Source organism: Phoxinus phoxinus (genome assembly GCF_949152265.1).
Source record: "Phoxinus phoxinus genome assembly, chromosome: 11".
Lineage (NCBI taxonomy): Eukaryota > Metazoa > Chordata > Actinopteri > Cypriniformes > Leuciscidae > Phoxinus > Phoxinus phoxinus.
This window is the reverse complement of record NC_136886.1, coordinates 12,079,269-12,100,959: the sequence shown is the minus strand read 5'-3', so window position 1 is coordinate 12,100,959 and position 21,691 is coordinate 12,079,269. Positions and strand designations below refer to the sequence as shown.

The window sequence follows — 21,691 nt, the reverse complement described above, 5'->3', positions numbered from 1 at the left end:
TGGGGGGTTGCGGTTATTACTGATATTTGACCATACAACAACAAAAAAGAAGAAAAAGGGACATTTTGTTAGTGGGTTGTGTAAACTCATCTTTGCAGATAAATAAATTGATGTGAATCATACTGTATATGATATATATATATATATATATATATATATATATATATATATATATATATAATAATGATATAATTACACACACACATATATTATGTAAGCAAAAAACTTAGCAATTAAGTGATTTGATAGCTCTAATTTATTTTATTTTATATTTATTATATTATTATACAATTATATATAGATTATATAGATTATATATACAATTATATATATATACACACACACACACACACACACACACACACACACACACACACACACACACACACACACACACACACACAGCTTATTGGTGGAGAGGAGACAGAGTGATGAAGCCAATCAATCATATGGGGATGATTAGGAGGACAGAGGCCAATGGACATTAACAATTCAAAGATGCCAGGGATTTTTAATGACCTGGCCTCACTAACATCTCTTCCAGCAGTGTTTTCCCAGGAGGTGTGCCATTCAGGTACTGACCAGGTTCAACCCGGCTTAGCCATAGTGGGTAATATATAAGTTATTTTTGGGTTATAAAAAGAGTTAAGTCATTACTGTAGTTTTAGTACTCAGAACAAAAAAAAAAGATGACTTTCCATTTTTCAAATGGCAAAGGAAATGTGATAGCATACAGAAGAGCAAAAAGGAAGTCTAAAATTCCTGTTGTTTCAATCATTGTGACAGCTATCCTTGGAGGTCAGTAATATTAAGAGTTTTACACACTTCAAAACAACTACATTTTCCATGATTAAGAGAAAAGTAGGCCTACTTTTGCTTCAAATGTTTGTAGCCTATCTGAAATTTAAACTAAATCTTTGTATCACCTCTTAAAATGTGCCTGTTCTCAGTCACCAAGCCCAAACTTCAACCCTGTTCAATGTTATTGTAAAGATTTATATTATAAATTAAATATTTTTCTTTAATTAAAGCGTATCAATAACTAGCCTACAAACCAAATAGGCCTACTATTTGCTTACTGTTAGGCAACTGAAAAACAAGAACAAATCAGTGTTTTAAACTGGATATAGACAGTGCTTCAAACTATTTGAAGCATTTATAAAATGCATAAAGCTAAAAAGCTTATAGGCCTATGTAATTTGACCTCCTTGGTCGACAAATGACAATCAACATTTTCTGAAGATTAATCACATCCTTGTGTTGAATAATAATAAAAAATACTTGAAGAGTTTCAGGCCCAATTTTGTATTACGTTCGTGGAAAGTATAGGCAAACAGTAATAGAGTAAGAGTGGAGTAGCGGACGGTGTGCGTGTGTCTTTAAGAGCTCGAGCTGCGGTCTGCTGCTGCTCTCATATACCTGACGCAGCTGAGCAGCAGAAGCAGTGAGTGAGGGAACCCGCCAGCATCCTGCACCATGGAGGCGGTCACAGCACCAAAGCCATGGACATTATATGCACCAGGACACAGCTCACTGTTTCCTATTTTAATGTTCATTTTAAGCCAATGTTGTCGGATAAGAGCAGATGACGGCGGCATGGAGGAACTTGCCACGGAGAAAGAGGCAGAGGAAAGTCACAGGCAGGACAGCGTGAATTTACTCACATTCATTTTGCTTTTGACACTCACCATCCTCACAATATGGCTCTTCAAACACAGAAGAGTGCGCTTCCTGCACGAAACCGGACTGGCTATGATATACGGTGAGAACGAGTCGTCTTTTTAACATTGCGAAAGGCGTTAGACATTGGCTGCGTCTCAAAACCGAGTCAGCCGCCGAGCTCGACAGCATTTTTGGCCGTTATAGTACCGCGTCATCAGAGCTAACTTAAATCATTTTTAATTTGCGTGGTTTTTTTTTGCGCATTTTTTTTTTTGCCTAGATAGGCAGCTCCTTAGGTTTTGAAACACAGCCATCATGTAAACCCTTAGCTAAGCCTCACATGAATGAGCCTGTATAGCCTGCTAGCTTGAACGAGTGCTAATACTAAACCCTGTGGATCGGATGTCATGTAATTTCTATGGTGTTGAAGTATTGTATACTCCTGTTGTTTTCGTTAATATCGGTGAATGTAGCATAATAGCTGACACATGTATTAGCCTTTATGATGCAACCCACAGGTTTGAAATTGCATATAACGTTATTGTATACGTTATGTGCCCCGTTTTTCATGGTCTCCTTTTTTTATTTTGCTTCTTTCATTAGTCCTGTTGAGTTCCTGTGACAGCTTTTGTATTTCAGGTTAGATCAGTCTACAGCAACATTCTGATCTTAACAAGAGTCGTCACTATTTATAAGCTCTAATTTAAAGGAATAGTTCCCCCCCCCCCCCAAATGCATTTACTCACTCATGTTGCTTCAAATCATTCTGCTGTGGAACACAAAAGGAGTTTAATTTTTATTTTTTATTTTTACATAATTGTACTGGTTGCTTTCGAAATTTAAGTAATTATTAAAGGGACAGTTCACCCAATAATGAAAATAACCCATGATTTACTCACCCTCGAGTCATCCTAGGTGTAGCCTATATCTTATTTTAGAAGATACAATTGAGGATATATAAAAAAAAACGTTCTGGCTCTTCCAAGCTTTATAATGGTAGTGAATAGAGGACAACATTTTGAAGCCCCAAAAAAGTCCATCCATCTATCAGAAGCGTACACACACACACACACACACACACACACACACACACAAACACACACACAGAGAGAGAGCTCCAGGGGGGTTAATAAAGGCATTTAATAAAACTAAAATATTTTAACCTTTATAAACTAAAATAACTAGCTTCTGACAGTCGGTCGTACGCATTGATTTATTGCAAAAGAGTAACCCCTGAATGCAAAAGCGCAGAGAATAGAGCAAAACAAAATACTGGTCACAAATTAGAATTCTAAAACTAGAATTTTTAAAGCGAATTAATTGTCAGAGGATGTCCATTTTGTTTGAACCGCGAGAGGCGTCAAAGCTTGCGCTACTACATCATGTCAGGGCGCAAGTCAACTTGCGGAAGCTAGTTATTTTAGTTTTTCATATTTTTAATATGGATATTTTTCTTACACAAATGCAACCCCCCAGAGCCATTGGAGTACGTTTATGATGGATGCATGCACTTTTTTGGGGCTTCAAAATTTGAGGCTTCAGTGAACCATTCACTGCCATTATAAAGTTTGGAACAACCAGGATTTTTTTTTATATTTCTCCGATTGTATTCGTCTGAAAGAAAGAAAAGTCATATAGACCTAGGTTAGGATAGCTTGAGGGTGAGTAAATCATGGGGTAATTTTAATTTTTGGGTAAACTATCCCTTTAACTGAAAACCTTCCCATCTGACTGCCAGTAGTATTCTTGAGAGAAGGAGTGATGTCTCATTTTATGAGTTCAATCTTTAATCAGATTATCAAGAAAACCCAGTTGCACTGTTTAACAGCTCATTGTAGAGAAAGATTAGCAATATTACATTTTGGTCTGTTCATCACTCAAGACATTTTTTTTGGCATTCTTCTCTCTCTCAGCCAACACCTGTGTCTTCACGTATGTCTTGTCTTCAGTGACAATGAGATCTTTCATCACTATTTATGCTCTGAAGTACAAAAGCATTGCTTGGACATGAGAGAAAGGCTGGGTTAAATGTCATTAACCTAATGGCTTATGGTGGTTGTTTTTGCTGGTTAGACTTATGCCACACTTAATTGGTGGGATTCGTTTCTGATTTGGTTAAACCTTTCTTTGGCCAAGGTGCTTTAATAGACAATAGTGTTCTAACACTAGACTCATTTTCAGGCTGAGCTATGTAATTATTTTGATATTTTAGTCAGATGCCACTTATCTTTTACAGAATGTTGCAGTGTGTTTATTATAAATTATTTATCTGTGGACATCTTTTTATTTTATTTTTATAGGCCCTTTGCGCACGATGTTACGCAACTTTTTGATTCGAAACAGTGTATTCTTAATTCCATGCAAGCATAGTGGAATACTAGCACCACTCGAATGGAGTACACCCGATATGTGTATATCTCATCTGCCACAAATACAGTTTAGAGGATAACTGCAGCCGCCTGCTTTAGTCTACATTCAAGGCGAGGTGTTTGGCAGAACGAACTAACCCGATCAGCGTGATTTGCCACTTGAAGTCGGAGAAGAAGTTCAAAATAGAGCACTAAATTCGTACACTTTCTGCTTCCCGTAGTGACCCTTACACAGTTTTTGCTGTCGGAGGACACAGTTTCTGCTGGAAGAGGTGTTAGTGAGGCCTGCAGGGGGCGCTCACCCTGTGGTCTGTGTGGGTCCTAACGCCCCAGTATAGTGACGGGGACACTTTACTGTCAAAGAACACCGTCCTTCGGATGAGATGTAAAACCGAGGTCCTGACTCTCTCTGGTCATTAAAAAATCCCATGGCACTTCTCGTAAAGGGTAGGGGTGTAACCCCGGTGTCCTGGCCACATTCTACCCATTGGCCCTTACCAATCATGGCCTCTGAATTGGCTCTATCACTCTCTTTCCTCTCTCCACCTTTAGCTGGTGTGTGGTGAGTGCACTGGTGCCGTTGTACTGTGGCTGCCGTCGCACACTGGTGGTGGTTGAGGAGAGACCCTGACGTCATTGTAAAGCGCTTTGGGTGTACAGTAGTACAGAAAGCGCTATATAAATGCCTCAAAAGAAAGAACGTTTTTATTGCAGATGAAGTTGGTTAGGTGCATTTGTCAAATAAAGCAAAAATAAAGTCCTTGCAATGTTTCAAAACAATTAAGCTTAACTTTATTCTTAAACTGGATAATATTGGCTTTTCTTTCAGAACACTTGCAATAATGGATGTGAAATTTGAGATGTACGAGAATACTTGTCCATGTCATTTTTCCCCATCGTAAAAGAAACCCATCACGTCAACATTGATGCGTATGATGCATGGCAGAGAGTAAATATCCTCCACAACTGACTGCAAACTGGCATTCAGATACAGTTTTTTTTTGTCATTCCAGATGCCGTTACACTCGGATATAGCCTCGTATGTCAGAAGAAAAGACTGTCGCAACTTCTGTTTCATGTCGACTTTAAGGGACATATTTTATCCTATGTTGTAAGCAAAATATTCTTGTTTTGCTTTGACCATATCAGACATATAGGCCCTAGCTCTTTTTTGTTCTGTTTGATTTCATATAGTAGGCTATTGTTTAGATAAATTTGACAGATGAATGCATCTAAATGTGTAAACGGTGACATGTAAAGGGGGCCTTTACATACCTGTCTGACATACTGAAAAACTGATATAGTATCACTGTTTTGTTTAGATTAGAATATGACCTTAGGGGAGAACCACATTTAGCTAAATTACTTTCGCTATTATAGCAGCAGTTACAACCTTCCACAAAAAGTCTCGGGGACTTCCAGTTTGCAGTACACTTCCAGTGAAATCAGTGAAAAATCATAGGTGATTTTTATGCTAAATACAGTAGGTTTTTTTTGTTGCTCTGTAAGAAGATTAAACAGAGGTGCACAATTTTACCCAATGTAGTCAGAAATATTTTATTTTGTTCAACAGGAACATTGTTCATCAAAAGTGATAGGCTTTTATAATGTTGCAAAAGATTTCCATGCCATATAATTGCTGCTCTTTTGAACTTTGTGCATCAAAGTATCCTGAAAAAATAGTATCATGTTTTCCATAAAAATATTAATTAGCACAACTCTTTTCAACATTGATATTAAGAAATTATTTCTTGAGCACCTCAACTATGACGTATCAAATGTTCATGTTCTGATTATTGCTGAAGCTCTTATCATGGTATATGGTCAAAATAAATGTTCTTTATTGGCATTGATGGTTCCATTAAGAACCTTTTAACATCCATGGAACCTTTCCATTCCACAACATTTTTTAGGCTAGGTCATTCAAGAACTCTTCACTGAAAGATTCTTTGGGGAACCAAATGGTTCTTGTGTCGCCATTTTTCATTTATTTTTAAGACTGTAGAAGAAACATTTTTGTTTCCCCAAATAGCCTTTTGATGGAAAATTCTTAAAATAACCTTTTTTTTTCTTCTTCATGCTAAAAATATCTAAATAATCTAAATAACCTTTTCCACTATAAAGAACCTTTTGTGCATTAAAAGGTTCCATGGATGTTAAAGGTTCCTCATGGTAGGGGTTGCACTGTTGACCAGTTGACTTTAATGCTCTGCCATGACGCTTTAAGCTTGATGCCAGCTAGTCGCTGATCATGCCTATAGAGGGCGCAACAGGAGAAGAAATCTTTGAAGTCCACTTTTACTCTGTTTCCAAACAGTTAAAATTAAAACGAAATGCACACTCCCAGAGCACTCCACAAGATTATGTTTGAATATACCATCTGGATGCTCAAAAATGGTCGGATGAATGCACGTTTTAAAAAGCTCATTGTACATGTAATTTAATCGCCATTCTAAACTAATGCGCTGCTGTATTGTAACAGTAAACGCACACACAGACAGTAGCTCACACATCACATGCAGATCACACGCACGTAACATTCAGGAGCGCAGAAATGTATAGGCCTAGTTGATGACACTGTTCTGTGATTTATCAATAAAATACCTTAGAAACTGAAAAGTTCTAGCATATATTTCTTAATGGCTAAAACCCACAGCTTCACTATTAGTAGAGAGACGCTGCCAGGTAGAATTTATTCACACACACTCATTAATGCATTCACGCAAATGTAATCTTTATCTGTATCTGATTTAGAACTAGCAGAAATCTGTGAGAAATATAACTACCCAAAGACAAAAGAACTGATTAAAAATGAGCTGTTATGTAGGAGCAATAGCCTTGTGGGCAGCGCTGTGTCATATGCCATGGCTGTGCACAAGACAACCCGCGTTCGAGTCTCAGCTCAAGGTTCAGGCTTTTTTGTTCATTAATGACATCATCAGCGACTAGTCGACGTCACCTCGACTTCAGTCACATAAATGTTCAACCCCTACTTCATGGAGCCATCAATGCCAATTTAGAACCTTTATTTTTAAGAGTGTATCACAACGATATTGAAATAAGTTGTCATACTAACAGATTTAAAAATGTTTTTTATTATAACAAAAAGAACTCTGAACATTTAAATCCAATAAATCAAAACACAAAAATGTATAAAGTAAACAAATGTTTCAAACTGATTAAAGGGCAAAATAATTTTAAAGAACAATAGGTAACACTTTACAATAAGGTATTGTTAGTCAAAGTTAGTTTATGCAATACTAACATTAACAATTGTTTCATCAGCTTCATTTGTTACAAAAGTTATTATTCTTTGTTGACGTTAGTTAAAAAATACAAGTGATCATTGTTAGATATGTCAGATCCATTAAATAACAGTTACAACTTTTGATTTTAATAATGTGTTTTTAAATGTTAAAATTGATTTTATAAATGCTTTAGATGTATTTTTCAATGTCAGTAGAGGTCGACCGACAGTGTGTTTTACCGATAAAGATTACTAGCATCCCGCTGGCCGTATAAAAATGTTCATATCAATGTAAATTGAAAACTGAACAATACTATTATTAACCTTAGACAATGTTACAAATGGACTCTTACTGTAAAGTTTTACCATTTCATTTAAAATCCTTATGGCAATCTTTAAACCTCTACACATAGGCCATTAAAATTAGACACATATGTATATTGTATGATCTCCCACTTTATTTGCTTCTATTTTAGAACACTTGATGATCATCTAATCAAATTAGCTAAATATATATTACAGCGATGATGATTAAAAAATAAGAACTGAAATCAGATGCGTTTCTGATTTGTTCATATGTTTCTCTCGGCTCCATGAACATATCAATTTGCTTTCTCAAGTCAGCTTTAAATAAGCAACTTCACTGGATAACTAATGCATAAAAGCGACCAGTTGGATATAAACTAATACGGTAACAATCATGACATTAAACATTTGGGTCAGACTTGTGTGTATTTGTCAAATTTTGTTAACCTCTTGAGGTACTAGCTTTCTCTCAGCCTCGACGGCAAACATACTGCTGTTCTCCACATAGTGCTGTCCACTAATACAGCATCTAGTCAACAAATTAATTACTAATTATATGAAAACATGTAGTGTAGTAGTGTACTGTGTACATACTGTTTTGTTATTTGTTTTAAATCCTTATCTCAAGTGTCCCTTTCTGTGCAGCGCGCAGCCTCATGTGTCAAAACAAACTCCACAAGGCGTCAGTAATTTGGCCTCTAAAGGCTCGTTCTGTATAATGCCAACGGACCCTTCTCAGCCGCTCCAGCAATGGACTATTGGGTAGAAAAGCTATCGGTATGGATTTTTGCCAATTACCAATTGTTCCAGCTATTGGTTATTGTCGGTACAAAACCGATCAATCGGTCAACCTCTAATTGTCAGCTGTTAACTAACGACTGACTAATGTTAACTAATGGAGAAAGTAGCCAGCTGCATCGTTTACTTGGGTTACCGGGGTAATGGCTGCATTTCTGAGAGTGCACTTCTCATCCTGTTGGGCTTGTTTACATCAGAGGGCACATGCCTCTTTGACCATACAGCAGTGTTGTACACTTTAACCGGTTAATGGAAAAGTATTCTTAAAATGCAAAATTCAAAAAATTAGAACAATTCGTAATAAATAATTAATCACAGTATTTTGAAGTGCCCATGATAACAATACAATGCATGTTCATTATCCTGATATATCAGTGTCGGCACACTGGAGTAATGGCTGCTGAAAATTCAGCTCAGGAATAAATTGCATTCCCAATTTAAAAAAAAAAAAAAAGCCTTTTTGATGATCAAATAAATGCAGTCTTGGTGAGCATCAAAGATTTTTTTTTTTTCAAAAACATTAAAAAAAATCTTACCACCAACCCCAAACTTTTGAACGGTAGTGCACATATTTAAAAAGTAAGAATAATCTCTAGGACTAATATAAACTGTTTTAAAAGTTAAAATGGTTGCTTGCTATTCTCCTGATTTTTAAACATGTTGGCCTATCTCAAGGCTGTTCTATTTATATAACAAGTAATTAAAAAAAATGCTTCTAAACCCCCTTGTTTCGGGATCTGATTATTTCTAATTTCTAGTTTGCTGTATAACTTGATATTTTCTATAAAAATCAACTGCTAATAAACTGCTTTGTCTCTTTCCACAAATAAAATAAACTGCTTTGTCTCTTTTCACACACTCAAATAGGATATTTAATATTCATATCCATCAAATGCTCCATCAGAGCTTTCTCTAGTGTGTAATTAGCTTTTATAGTATGCTTCCTCCTTATTAATCTGTTCCATTCTACTCCTTGCGTCTTTTTAAGATGAATCACTTGCAAATACAGAGCAGGTTTGACTTCAGCTGTTGTATTGAACCTGTTTGGCTCAAGGTAGTATTTTTTTTTTCATGTTGAATCAGGTTGACATGCTTTGCCTCACACGATGGAGACAAGCTAACGCTTGACAGATGGTAATGTTACATTAGTTGTGTCTACTGTGTGTGTGTGTGTATATGTATATGTATATATATATATATCTCAATCACAGCATTTGGACTGGGCTGTCAGGTGCTTTCTGCTCTACCACTCCTTCTGTCCCTGAAGAACAGGAGATCCTGCCAGTAAAGTGTTGTAATTGTGTTTTGCTTTGGTGCACTGTGACGTATTCAACAGTGCTGGGGAAGACAAACACTAAGCTGCATTAGCTGGATTCTGATTGGATGGGAGACATCCGAGGTCACTCATTGTCTTTGCCGGGTTCTAAATGTAATGCTGCTAACCCAAATACTAATGCCCATACTACACATTCTCATTTAAGCCTTGCTCTACACATCAGCGTGTGTGTGTTTCTTTTTTGTCCTTCAACTGTAAACTATCTTCCGTATGTTGAGTTTAGTGCTAGAAGTCGTACCCTGGTCTGTCTACTACACACCAATGAACACCAATGGGATTTGTGTGTTGTTGTTACATGTGTGTACACACAACTTTTACTCCTCCCCTAAGTTAATTCACACCTCTTCCCTCTAATTCAGTTTCACCGCAGGCATTAAGCTTGCTGCTATACTGAAATAGGAGATGCTTTGCTTAAGAAAACATGATTAAAACAACATTAATACAACCATTTTTGATTTCTTCTTAGCTGAATGGCATGTGACTTATGATTCTCAAACCTTGAATACACAGCTTCTTTTTTTTTTGGTGCCCATTAATGGAGGAATATGCTTCTTGTTGTTAGATTGTAGTCAGTAGTTCTTGGATTGGAAGTTAAAAATATTTTTCGGAACAGAAATTGTATTTTCCGAGGCCTCCTTTCCAAATGGTACCCGGATAGAATTAAATTAAGGAATGGGTTATTCTTTAAATGAAATCACATTTTGGTAATGAGCTTTGAAATAAATAAATAAAACAATACATTTTTATTTATGTAATATTATATAAGTTATATATTATTATGTTTTAAATTGTTAAATTTTGTATTTATTTATATTTTTTCAAAAACACCTGCAGTTTTAACTAAATTTTTTTTTAAAAACTTACATTTAGTCATTTAGCAGACAATTTTATCCAAAGCGACTTACAAAGGAGAACAATAGAAGCAGTTAAACTAACAGTAGGACAACAATATACAAGTGCTATGACCCTTCTCAGTTTAATCTAACACAGTACATGTACAATTAATTTAATTTTTATTTTATAAATAGAATAAAAGAGAAAGTGTTAGTATTACTGGATCAAGTGCTGCCGAAAAAGATGCATCTTCAGCCGTTTCTTGAAAAAGGTTACGGACTCAGCAGCTCTGTTTGAGTTAGGCAGATCATTTCACCAGGCGGGAACAGTCATGGTAAAGGTCCGAGAAATAGATTTTGGGCCTCTTTGAGATGGCACCACAAGACGACGTTCGCTTGCAGAGCGCAAGTTTCTGGATGCACGTTAGTTTAGGTAAAAGGGAGCAAAGCCAGTGGTTGTTCTGTAGGCAAAAGGCAGTGACTTGAATTTGATGCGAGCAGCAACTGGCAACCAGTGCACTTTTGTGAGGAGAGGAGTGATGTGTGCTCTCTTTGGCTCATTAAAGACCACTCTAGCTGTAGCATTTTGGAGCAGTTGCAGAGGTTTGACAGTGCAAGCTAGACCAGCCAGGAGAGCACTTCTGACAAAATTATAAGAATAAGGAAAACTGATGTTTGATAAACAGTATAGCCTTCTTGGTACAGGTTAGTGTGAAAAACTTAAAATACTACCAAGATCCATATTACTATCACACGAGCCAATGGCAATTAAATGCACAGATGCATAGTCAGATTAATGAATGAAATGCAACTGTTCACGAACAGAAGATTGTATTGGAATCGTGCTGCATACGCAATGACAATTATGTTACAATGTTATGTTATAAATATAGTTACAACTACGATTAGAGTTGGTAAATAAAATACCCCGTGAACATTCACACGTTTGCCCTGTGATAGGCTACAATTTATCTCCATAAATACTATTTTTCTCAATTCTGCGCATACATTTTCACTTACTCTATCAATATTATCATCACATATTTTACATTTACATTTTTAACTGTAGGTAACGTTACCACAAAAATAATTGTGTATATTTTACACGTAGTAAAATACTGTATGCGCTGCTTATAAACACCAGACAGATAATGATTTAAGAAACAGATGCTCTTTACTCATCTCACTTGCACAAAATAAATGCAGTAATAGAAAGCATAGAAACGCACAGGTGAAATACACAGAAAATGATATGCATTTAAAAATTTGGTCGGGTTGAAGACATCCCCACTAGATCTTCTGTATCCATTCAGCCCGTACCGCAGCGTCAACGGGGAATGCATGAAAGCTGATTTTGTTGTAACGTGACGAAACGGTACATATAACGGAACAACAATGAAGTGCTGAGGCTGTCACCCTCCGAAAGGCAAGTCGCCTCTCTTGAATCCTAAAAACACTCATTGTGAAAAATTATTTCTCTAGTAATGGAACTCTTGTTTTCTCTTGCTCTCGCTGTCTCCCGCTCTCGCTGTCAGATGACCGGAAGTTTTCACCGGAAGTACTGGCCCGCACACTCAGGGTTCGAACGTCAACAGTTGCCATTTTGTGCACGGAGCGAATTGTTCAGCACAAAATGTGTTTGTTTCCTCAAACTATTTGTGGTGTAGCTCTGGTATCTACCAGCAGGGTTAACTGCTAACTAAGCTAACTGGTTCATGCAACCTGTTAAACCTTGACCCCCTGTCACATGATCCTGGCTCTGGATTGTGAATCTGCTCTTGGGACCATGCACTTTCAGAAAACACAAAAAAAGTAGATGTGTACAGGTACAGATCGTCACTGGGGCATTAGCCTTAAAGAGACATCTTTGCATTTTATCTACCTTTTAAAGGTACAAATCAGTTCCTAATATCTAATCTAAGGTACTATTGAACCTTTTAGGGGTAGTTAAGGTATGAAGTAGTACTGGTACTGCCCCAGTGATGGCCAATTGTACCCCTAAAGGTAAAGTTTTTACATTTTATTTTGAGAGTGGTTAAACTAGTGCATTTAACACTTTTCATAGTGTTCAAATTCAACAGAAATCAGCAGTTTCCCACCAAATCAGTTCTGTATAGACCTAGCTTCGATTTAAAGTACCGGTAGTGTATTTTACCTGCTTATTCTGCTATATTGTCTATTTTTTGCCTCTATTCTTGTTTCTGTAGACCATGCTGTGTGTGCTGTTGGCTTCCTCTGGCACTTCAGTTCATTAGTATGGAAATACCTTCCAGCAGATTTGACACAGCAGGCTCTCATTTCTACTCCCTGTCATCACACAGAAACAAATCTGTTCAAACTGAGCTTTTAAGAAGAAGAGTGTAATTTCAGTGCCACTGTAAAAAATGTTGTTGTTTCCAAACAAGGTTCCCTTTCAGAAAGCCTTTTCCCTCCACAAAGTGTATGAATGTGTGCGAGTGATTTTCTTCTTCTTCTGTGTGTCGGACAGGTCTTTTGGTGGGTGTTATTTTGCGGTATGGCATTCCCTCCACCAGCTACCATAATACAACTCCTCCGAGTTGCACCCTGAAGGAAGGTCCTGTCAGCACGGTGCTTCTCAACGTTAGCGGAAAGTTCTTTGAGTACACGCTCAAGGGGGAGATCAACCTTAGAGAAATCCATAGTGTGGAGCAGAATGACATGTTGCGCAAGGTACATCAGCAACAACATACACACACGCCTATAAAAACACTGCAGCAGAGGCTTGTCAGAGAATGAAATTTCATTATGACTAAAAATTGAAATGAAAACTGAAAATGTAACAATAAAAGCTGATTCAAAATATTAATAAATGCTTCAGAGACATGTTTTTAAAATTAAATGTTTACATTATTGATACCCCCTGCCACAGATCTTACAACAGCAAACAGACAGCAGCTCATAAATACAAATTGTAAATTATTCATTTTGAAAGCCTACCATTATGACAGAAACCAAAAAAGGACACGCCCCAACAATGTCTCATCTCAACTTCCTGTTTCAATAGAAAATACATCAACACAGGATTGGCAATTGCAATGTCAAGAGATTTATGAGATATTTAACAAGATTAACGATAACATTTATTATAAACATGTTTATTATATTTTAAACGTTTATTATACATTTGTTTGTAACAATTAAATTAATTTTGTTGCAGGTGACCTTTGACCCAGAGGTGTTCTTCAACATTCTGCTTCCTCCCATCATATTCCATGCTGGATATAGCCTCAAAAAGGTATGAGTGATATTGTGAGCAGGGTGTTTACCTTTAATTGCTTTAGCTTTCATTTTTCATTAATGTAGTAGAGGGTTCTTCTGTTAAGGTGCTGCCTCTTTACCTCTTTTAGATTATGAATTTTAAGATGATTTTTAAAGGGTTAGTTCACCCAAAATTTAAATAATGTCATTAATGACTCACCCTCATGTCATTAATGACTCACCCTCATGTCGTTCTAAGCCCGTAAGACCTCCGTTCATCTTCGGAACACAGTTTAAGATATTTTAGATTTAGTCCGAGAGCTTTCTGTCCCTCCATTGAAAATGTATGAACGGTATACTGTCCATGTCCAGAAAGGTAATAAAAACATCATCAAAGTAGTCCATGTGACATCAGTGGGTTAGTTAGAAGTTTTTGAAGCATCGAAAATACTTTTTGGTCCAAAAATAACACAAAATAAGATTTTATTCAGCATTGTATTCTCTCCCGGGTCTGTTGTCAATCCGCCTTCACAGTGACGCTGCTGACGTAAGACGCTGATGACGTGTTATCTGGTGCGCCCGAGCTTCGTTTACAGACTGAGGGAGACGCACGCTATAAAAATGTATCATCCGCGACATGCACACTTACGCACCATTAAAAAAATGATAGCCACACAAACAATGTAGAATAGCTTGAATATAGCGTGCGTCTCCCTCAGACTGTAAACGAAGCTCGGGCGCACCAGATAACACGTCATCAGCGCCTTACGTCAGCAGCGTCACTGTGGAGTCGTGAAGGCGGATTGACAACAGACCCGGGAGAGAATACAATGCTGAATAAAATCTTATTTTGTGTTATTTTTGGACCAAAAAGTATTTTCGATGCTTCAAAAACTTCTAACTAACCCACTGATGTCACATGGACTACTTTGATGATGTTTTTATTACCTTTCTGGACATGGACAGTATACCGTTCATACATTTTCAATGGAGGGACAGAAAGCTCTCGGACTAAATCTAAAATATCTTAAACTGTGTTCCGAAGATGAACGGAGGTCTTGCGGGCTTAGAACGACATGAGGGTGAGTCATTAATGACATTTTCAATTTTGGGTGAACTAACCCTTTAAGGCAACCTGGTCTCTGTTCTCTTTCCGTTTTGCCTCAGTGGAAGGTTAACCACACAAGAGAAGTGCGATACAGACATGAGTTACTAGGCTGGTCAAACTTCTCTTATATTACACTGGCACTTTTTAAATTGTGTTATGCTTTACAGTTAATGTGTATTTAACATGGGAAAGCAGATTGTGACCTTTGTATAATTTATAAAGCCAGGTTTGGTTTTAGTGTTTAATGTTTTTGTTCCTCATGTGGCTTTCTTTGGCCTTTTTATAGAAGCTTTTTGAGAGTAAACTGTATTGGCACAAATACCTACACACAGAAGTAGTGCACAGAGGCATTGCTTATTATTCTGCTTAATGTTTTTACACTTTCTGGGATACTTTAGCCAAAGTTCATCCAAGAAGACATATTTTAAAGTTTATTTGGCTGGGTGTTTAACACCCAAGTACACAGCAGTTTGACGTATTGAACACGGTGCTTCTATTCATCATTTTTTTTATTTGTATCAAATTAACTAGTATCTGCTCTGACTTTCCATGCAATAAGGGCTTTACATCCATAAAGTATACTTTACTAGGGCTGATAATCACAATTGTTTTGCTCAAACATGGCATTTATAATTATTAATCACAATTGTTCTCATTTGAGAAATTACATTTCATGAGAATTATCGCACTTTCACGCAAATCAGATAGTATCAGATAGTATTGTGATATTTTAGATTGTGCTGAGTGAGCAGGGAGGCCCTGAGGAAGTGAGAGGAACGGGCTTCTGCCAGCTGTGTGTGTTTGAGACAGAAGCACAAGGCTTTGTTTCCTCTCTTTGTAAAATACTTTTTTTGATGAGCCCTACAGAATGGAGGAAACATAAGCAGCTCAGAGATTGTATGAACTTTGCCAGTGATTGAAATTAAGATGTTTAGCGCACCAAATTTTCACACTGAGCATTTCTCTTGGTGTGAACAGGCCTTAAAGGGACACTTCATCCAAAACAAAAAAATGACTGACTTTCTTCTGTGGAACATAAAAGAAGATATTCGGAAAAACATTCTTCAAAGTACTTCTTTTGTGTTTCGCAAAAGAATGATAGTCATACAGACTTGTAAACTATCCTTTTTGCTGAACTATCCCTTTAAAGCCACCACAAAATCTGCTCTCATTTTCAATGTCTACTGTAGATGTCAACTTAAATTCGTAACTGATGAGCTTGCGTTAGATTTAAGACCATTTACTCTGTAAAAGTATTTGTTCTCTGATCCTCTTCTTTATCTTTCTTAGTTTCATTCAGCTCACAGTACTGATTTACTCTCTCGCTATGATAATGGTTTCTTTTCCTGTCAAGAACTGTTATAAATTCTTTCATGAATGATTTAATATTTGATCTCCCTAGCTGCTTAATTAGTGTAGCTTACTGCAATTTAGTTTGGGTGGTAACATGGGTTCATTGTAAAACGACTGGTTTATCTGTATTTGCATCTCAGTGATTGCTATCATTTGCCATCTACTCACTGCACAGTCACAGAAAGACCACGGTCGGTCCAGCAGTGCAGGAGCTGCAACAGAAGAAGCCCTTTTGACAGGGAACTGAGTGACTCAGCATCTTGTGACTGATACTCACACAGGGAAAAAATCTGCTCTGTAAATAAAAATAGAAGAATAAGATCGGTCTATATAAGATAAGTCTGTCTGTCAAGACCAATTTTATTAATCAGAAGTGATGGTCGATTACACTTTATTTTACAGTGTGTACTTACCCAATAAAATACTGGTAATATTAGGTAACTACATGGGTTAAGATTAGGTTTAGGGATTGGGTTATAACTAGTTATTAACTCTGAACCAGTTATTGTAATTGCTATAATAAGTACATATTACTTTAAAATAAAGTGCTACTGAAGTGACGGAAAACATTTATGCAAAATATTTCTATTTTATATAAATGCTGTACTTTATAACTTTCTATTAATCAATAAAAAAAAAATACAGATTCCACAAAAAAATTAAGCAGGACAACTGTTTTCAACATTGATAAGAAAATGATCAATGTTGAAAATTCAGCTTTGCCATCAACAATTAAATGCATTTAAAACAATATTACAATGGAAACCAGTTATATTAAACTGTAATAATAATTAAACAATATTGCTGATTTTACTGCATTTTGATAAATAAATAAATGCAGCCTTGGTGATAAATAATAAGATATTATATAAATGATAATATAATAATATAAATTACATACAACAAAGGTTGAACTGTTTTCTCAGGGCAAGGATATTTTTCACACAATTTTTCTGGGTTTGACACGCTCTTCTTTGTTCCTCCAGAGACACTTCTTCAGAAACCTAGGATCCATTATAACCTATGCTTTCCTAGGTACTGCCATTTCCTGTTTTGTCATTGGGTAAGTCACTAAGGTTCATAGTATTCCCACTGACTATGGAATTGTGTTTCGGGAGCAGCCAAGACATGCCTCAGAATCTTTCATTTTACAGATGTAACAGAACTATACTAAGGAGTGAACTGTTGTCTACTTTTGATGACTTGTTACAATAGTTGGATGATTTAAGTGAAGTTAAAAAAATACAGTTGATGATAATGGCCAGTTATAGCATGTAAATATGACTCTTTCTTTTATAGATTCATATACATTTCAACGTAAACTCTTAAGTTTGTGTGCTGACCAATAAACCAGGTTCAGGCATGTAATGGAATTTGTGGCAGCAGTAATCGGTCACTATCAGAAGCATTTCTTCATTTGCTGCCGGTTGAGCTCCATCTTTGCGCTTAATAGCTTGAGTACACATTTTGTCCTGCCATTCTGAATGCCTACAGGTTTTCTCAGTGTTAAAAAAAGATGTTCAAAATATAGTGTAATATGTAGTTGGATATCTGTGTATGTCGTGCATATATAGAACATTTCCATTCTGTTGTTAGTATTGCAAGATGCTATTCTAAACATTCTTTATTTGTTTATTTCTTTGAAAGAAACCTCATGTATGGTGTGGTGAAACTGATGCAGGTTTTCGGTCAACTGACTGACAAGTTCTACTACACAGACTGCCTCTTCTTCGGTGCCATTATATCTGCCACAGATCCAGGTAATGTCATCTCTCTCTCTTTGTCCATTTTAATTTCTCCGTCTCTTTGTTCTCTTTTCTAATAGTATAAACTTGCTGTTGTGAAATGTTGAAATTTAGCTTTTCTTAAATGAACTGCTAACATTTGTTTTTATCTAACTGACCTGTAAGTGGAGCCATTTCAGGATTTTTATACTTAATGTTGCTGATTTTTGTGGTTTTAGTCACAGTGCTTGCAATCTTTAATGAGCTTCATGCTGATGGTGACCTCTATGCACTGCTGTTTGGAGAGAGTGTTATGAACGACGCAGTCTCCATAGTCCTTTCATCGTAAGTCCCCCTTCAAACAGTATCACTTTCTTGTTCCCTTTCTACTACAAAAAAAGGGGATACAATCACGTGTTTTTTCTGCGGCATTTGGCGGGACTTTCCAGGCTGCCAGCACAGAGGGTGTGCTGGGGACATTTTTCACTGTAGTGTTGAATAGTAAAAACTAATGATGCTGCAACTCCAGTGGTATTTCAGGATGGTGCTCTGGCTCCCTCTTTTGGACACAATGAGCTAGAGATAAAGCACTTTATTTGTCCCTGTAGTCCGAATATCACAGCAATACTGTGTTCTATTTCGACTTTGCTGAAAAAAATTACATGCATATAAAATAAAAATAAAATGACATTGGGTTCACATCAGGGTGGGAAATTAACTTTTTTGTCCACCAGCCACAGTGGCTGGTGGATGCCCAATTTTACCAGCCACTTATATTTTTTACCAGCCACTTTTTCCGGAATTCAAATTGCAAGAAAGAAATTGCTTTAATACGTTTTTTATTTATTTCAGGGTACCCCCAGGATCCTCCAGCTTAAATTCAAGGCTTTTTAAGGCCTTTTTAATACCATTTCAAATTAAATTCAATGCCAACTTCGTACCCATTCCAACATAAGTATGAGGGGAAAATATCAAATCTGTATAAATTTTAAACCCTGGAAAATAATTATGTAGGCTACTATGTAGGCTACTTGAATTAAATAAAACATTTTATTTAAATGATCAGTCATATTTAAGACATACGCAACAGCGTTGTAGTCCGCTTGGTGTGTGTAGGCCAGTGTTCATTTTGGCAACCATTTTTGATTCAGTCTTAGTCTTCATCTTCAGACAAAAATGCTTATGAATGCAAACTTTTAGTCATTACTTTTAGTAAACTGCAGTTACTTTAGGTAGCTATTTTATATGTAGTCTTTAGACAGAAAATGTCATAATTATTCTCTCTAGGCCATTCAATTAAGCTTATGAGAAATTATTTACATTGCACTCTTTAGCAGTAGCACTTGTGCAATTCTACATCCCTTTTCATAAGTTCCTCTCTTCCACTTAGACTGCAGTCACACCTTTTCCATTAGAGGACAATTACACCGAGTCGCACCCTGTCTTTTCAAAGAATAGTACACCAGCGAGCGCGAAGTATAAATGCGCATAGACTGCTTCTTTTTCCGTTCTGATTGCCGCGCTTGACTTCTAGGTGTGTAACCTTTATTGTTGTTCGGTCTGAAACGGCGCCCAGTGACGGATGGTGTAGCAATATTGTTGTCCAGGTGTCCGGGAGATTTTCGGGAGGGGCTTTGAAATTCGGGAGTCTCCCGGAAAAATCGGGAGGGTTGGCATGTATGGCTTAGCTATGTGTATAAGTTATACAGTATAACGGTCTCTTCAGCGCCGTGACACGCAGCGCTGAAAACCAATCAAAAGAGTTACTCGACAAAAGTGTATTATTGTTACTTAGCAACCGCATTCTTTGACAAAGGCTGTCCAATCCGTACAATGAAATCACTCGCAGCATGTGTTTATTGGTTACTACTTAATACATTCAATGTTAAGTCAATGTAAAGACGCGTTTATGCGGTCCTGTCCTGGTCCCTCGGTGGATGCTAATTTTTGCGAACTGTATTCGCTTTTGGTGCGAACGCAGCATTATTATAATCCACCCGCCACTGTGGCTGGTATATACATGGCAAAGTGACCCGCCACTTTGAAAAAGTACCCGCCCTCGGCGGGTGGCGGGTGCTAATTTCCCACCCTGGTTCACATTATGCTTCGGGTCAGGTCAAAGAATGATTTTATATGTAATCTTAAAAATATTTTTTTTCATTGGCTGCATTGGTCATAGATCAGTTAATTAGGATTGTTTTGTCTTCGGTATGAAGGTCAATTGTGGCGTATCAGCCTGCAGGAGCCAACACACACACATTTGATGCCGCTGCCTTCTTCAAATCGGTGGGCGTCTTCTTGGGCATCTTCAGTGGCTCTTTCGCCATGGGTGCAGTCACTGGAGTAGTCACTGCCCTCATATCCTTTTGCATGTTGTCATGAAATTATATTTTCTAAATATATCTAGGCTTATGCAAATGAGTTACATATATGCCCTTTGACTGCATTGTGATGTTTATTCATTTGCAAAATTAGAAACACAGCTGCAGTATCCTCTAAACAGGATTACTAAATACAGTTAGAATACACATCGTTCAAAAGTTTGGGGTCAGTAAGTCATCTTGAAAAAACCTTATCACTGTATCCATAAAAATATTAAGCCGATGATAATAAGAAATATTTCTTAAGCACCAAATCGGCATACTAAAATGATTTCTGATGGATCATGTGATACTGAAGACTAGAGTAATGGCTGCTGAATATACAGGTTTGCAATCACAGGACTAATTTACATTTTAATATGTGCATAATTTGTTATTTTAAAATGTAATAATACTTCACAATATTAGTTTAAGTACTGTTTTTGATCATATAAGTGCAGCCTTGATGAGCATAAGATACTTTCAAAAAACTTATTTTATTACAAAAAATGTTTTTTATACACAGATTATTTTTGCACTGATTAGCTAATCAGATATGTGCTTTAAATTCTTAACTTTTACCCACGTGACTAAATTCACCAAGCTGCACTGTTTCCCTCTACTGGAGACGGCTCTGTTCTTCCTCATGTCTTGGAGTACTTTTCTCCTGGCAGAAGCATGTGGATTCACAGGTGGGTGTTAATGTGTGTGGTTAATGAAAGCATAGTGGTTAATCCGCTAGGTAACTCATCAAACTATATTATATGCAACCCCAAAATTAATGTTTACTGTTGTGTGTTGTTAAACATCAACTGGAATAATAGTGTCATAATCTGGTGTTTAAAAGATCATTTAAATTTGAAAGATAATCCAACCCCTGTGGTTAAAATCATGGTTTTAATGTTATTTATATGTCTATGTGGTGTTTTTAAGACAAACCATGTGCAAATTCATGTCAACACCATTGCTGAGCATTTTCTCCTAAAACTGCAGTGAACAGTCAGTCTCAGACATTCTCAGAAACGCGGTCACAAACTATCTTGTAACCAATCACGTCAATGTGTGATCGTCAGCGAGTGGATCTCTGAGCTGGTGTGAGTGAGTGGAGGCGGGGCTAATTTGCATATTCATAGAACCGTATACTAAATGAGGCAAGGGTGTAGAGTTGCATTCAAGCTATTTTAAGGCATGAAGACATTTTTTTTTTAAAGGAAAGAATGTTTAAATATGTAATTTTGGTGATCAAAGATGAGTTTTAAGGGATACAATTATTGACTACAGGGGGACTTTAAATTTTAATGTGCTTTATTAGCATGCTGCATGAAAATAATTTAACATTCATAGTCGGAGCCGATAGCCTTGTGTGCAGCGCTCCG

At 36.8% G+C, this 21,691-nt stretch overlaps 1 protein-coding gene across 4 annotated transcripts in view; it reads left to right on the top strand.

Moving 5' to 3' along the window:
- The first annotated feature begins 1,325 nt into the window (after nt 1–1,325).
- slc9a7 (solute carrier family 9 member 7) overlaps nt 1,326–21,691 on the top strand; it is a 43,291-nt gene continuing 22,925 nt past the window's right edge. Inside the window, exons 1-8 of one of the 4 annotated variants that reach the window (XM_079628829.1) lie at nt 1,326–1,762; nt 13,040–13,242; nt 13,730–13,807; nt 17,218–17,294; nt 17,879–17,991; nt 18,195–18,300; nt 20,172–20,313; nt 20,902–21,007. In XM_079628829.1, the coding sequence (XP_079484955.1) occupies nt 1,477–1,762; nt 13,040–13,242; nt 13,730–13,807; nt 17,218–17,294; nt 17,879–17,991; nt 18,195–18,300; nt 20,172–20,313; nt 20,902–21,007 (1,111 nt within the window). In that variant the 5' untranslated portion in view covers nt 1,326–1,476. The remainder of the gene's footprint in view (nt 1,763–13,039; nt 13,243–13,729; nt 13,808–17,217; nt 17,295–17,878; nt 17,992–18,194; nt 18,301–20,171; nt 20,314–20,901; nt 21,008–21,691) is intronic. The other 3 variants (XM_079628830.1, XM_079628832.1, XM_079628831.1) reach the window with 3 other exon arrangements.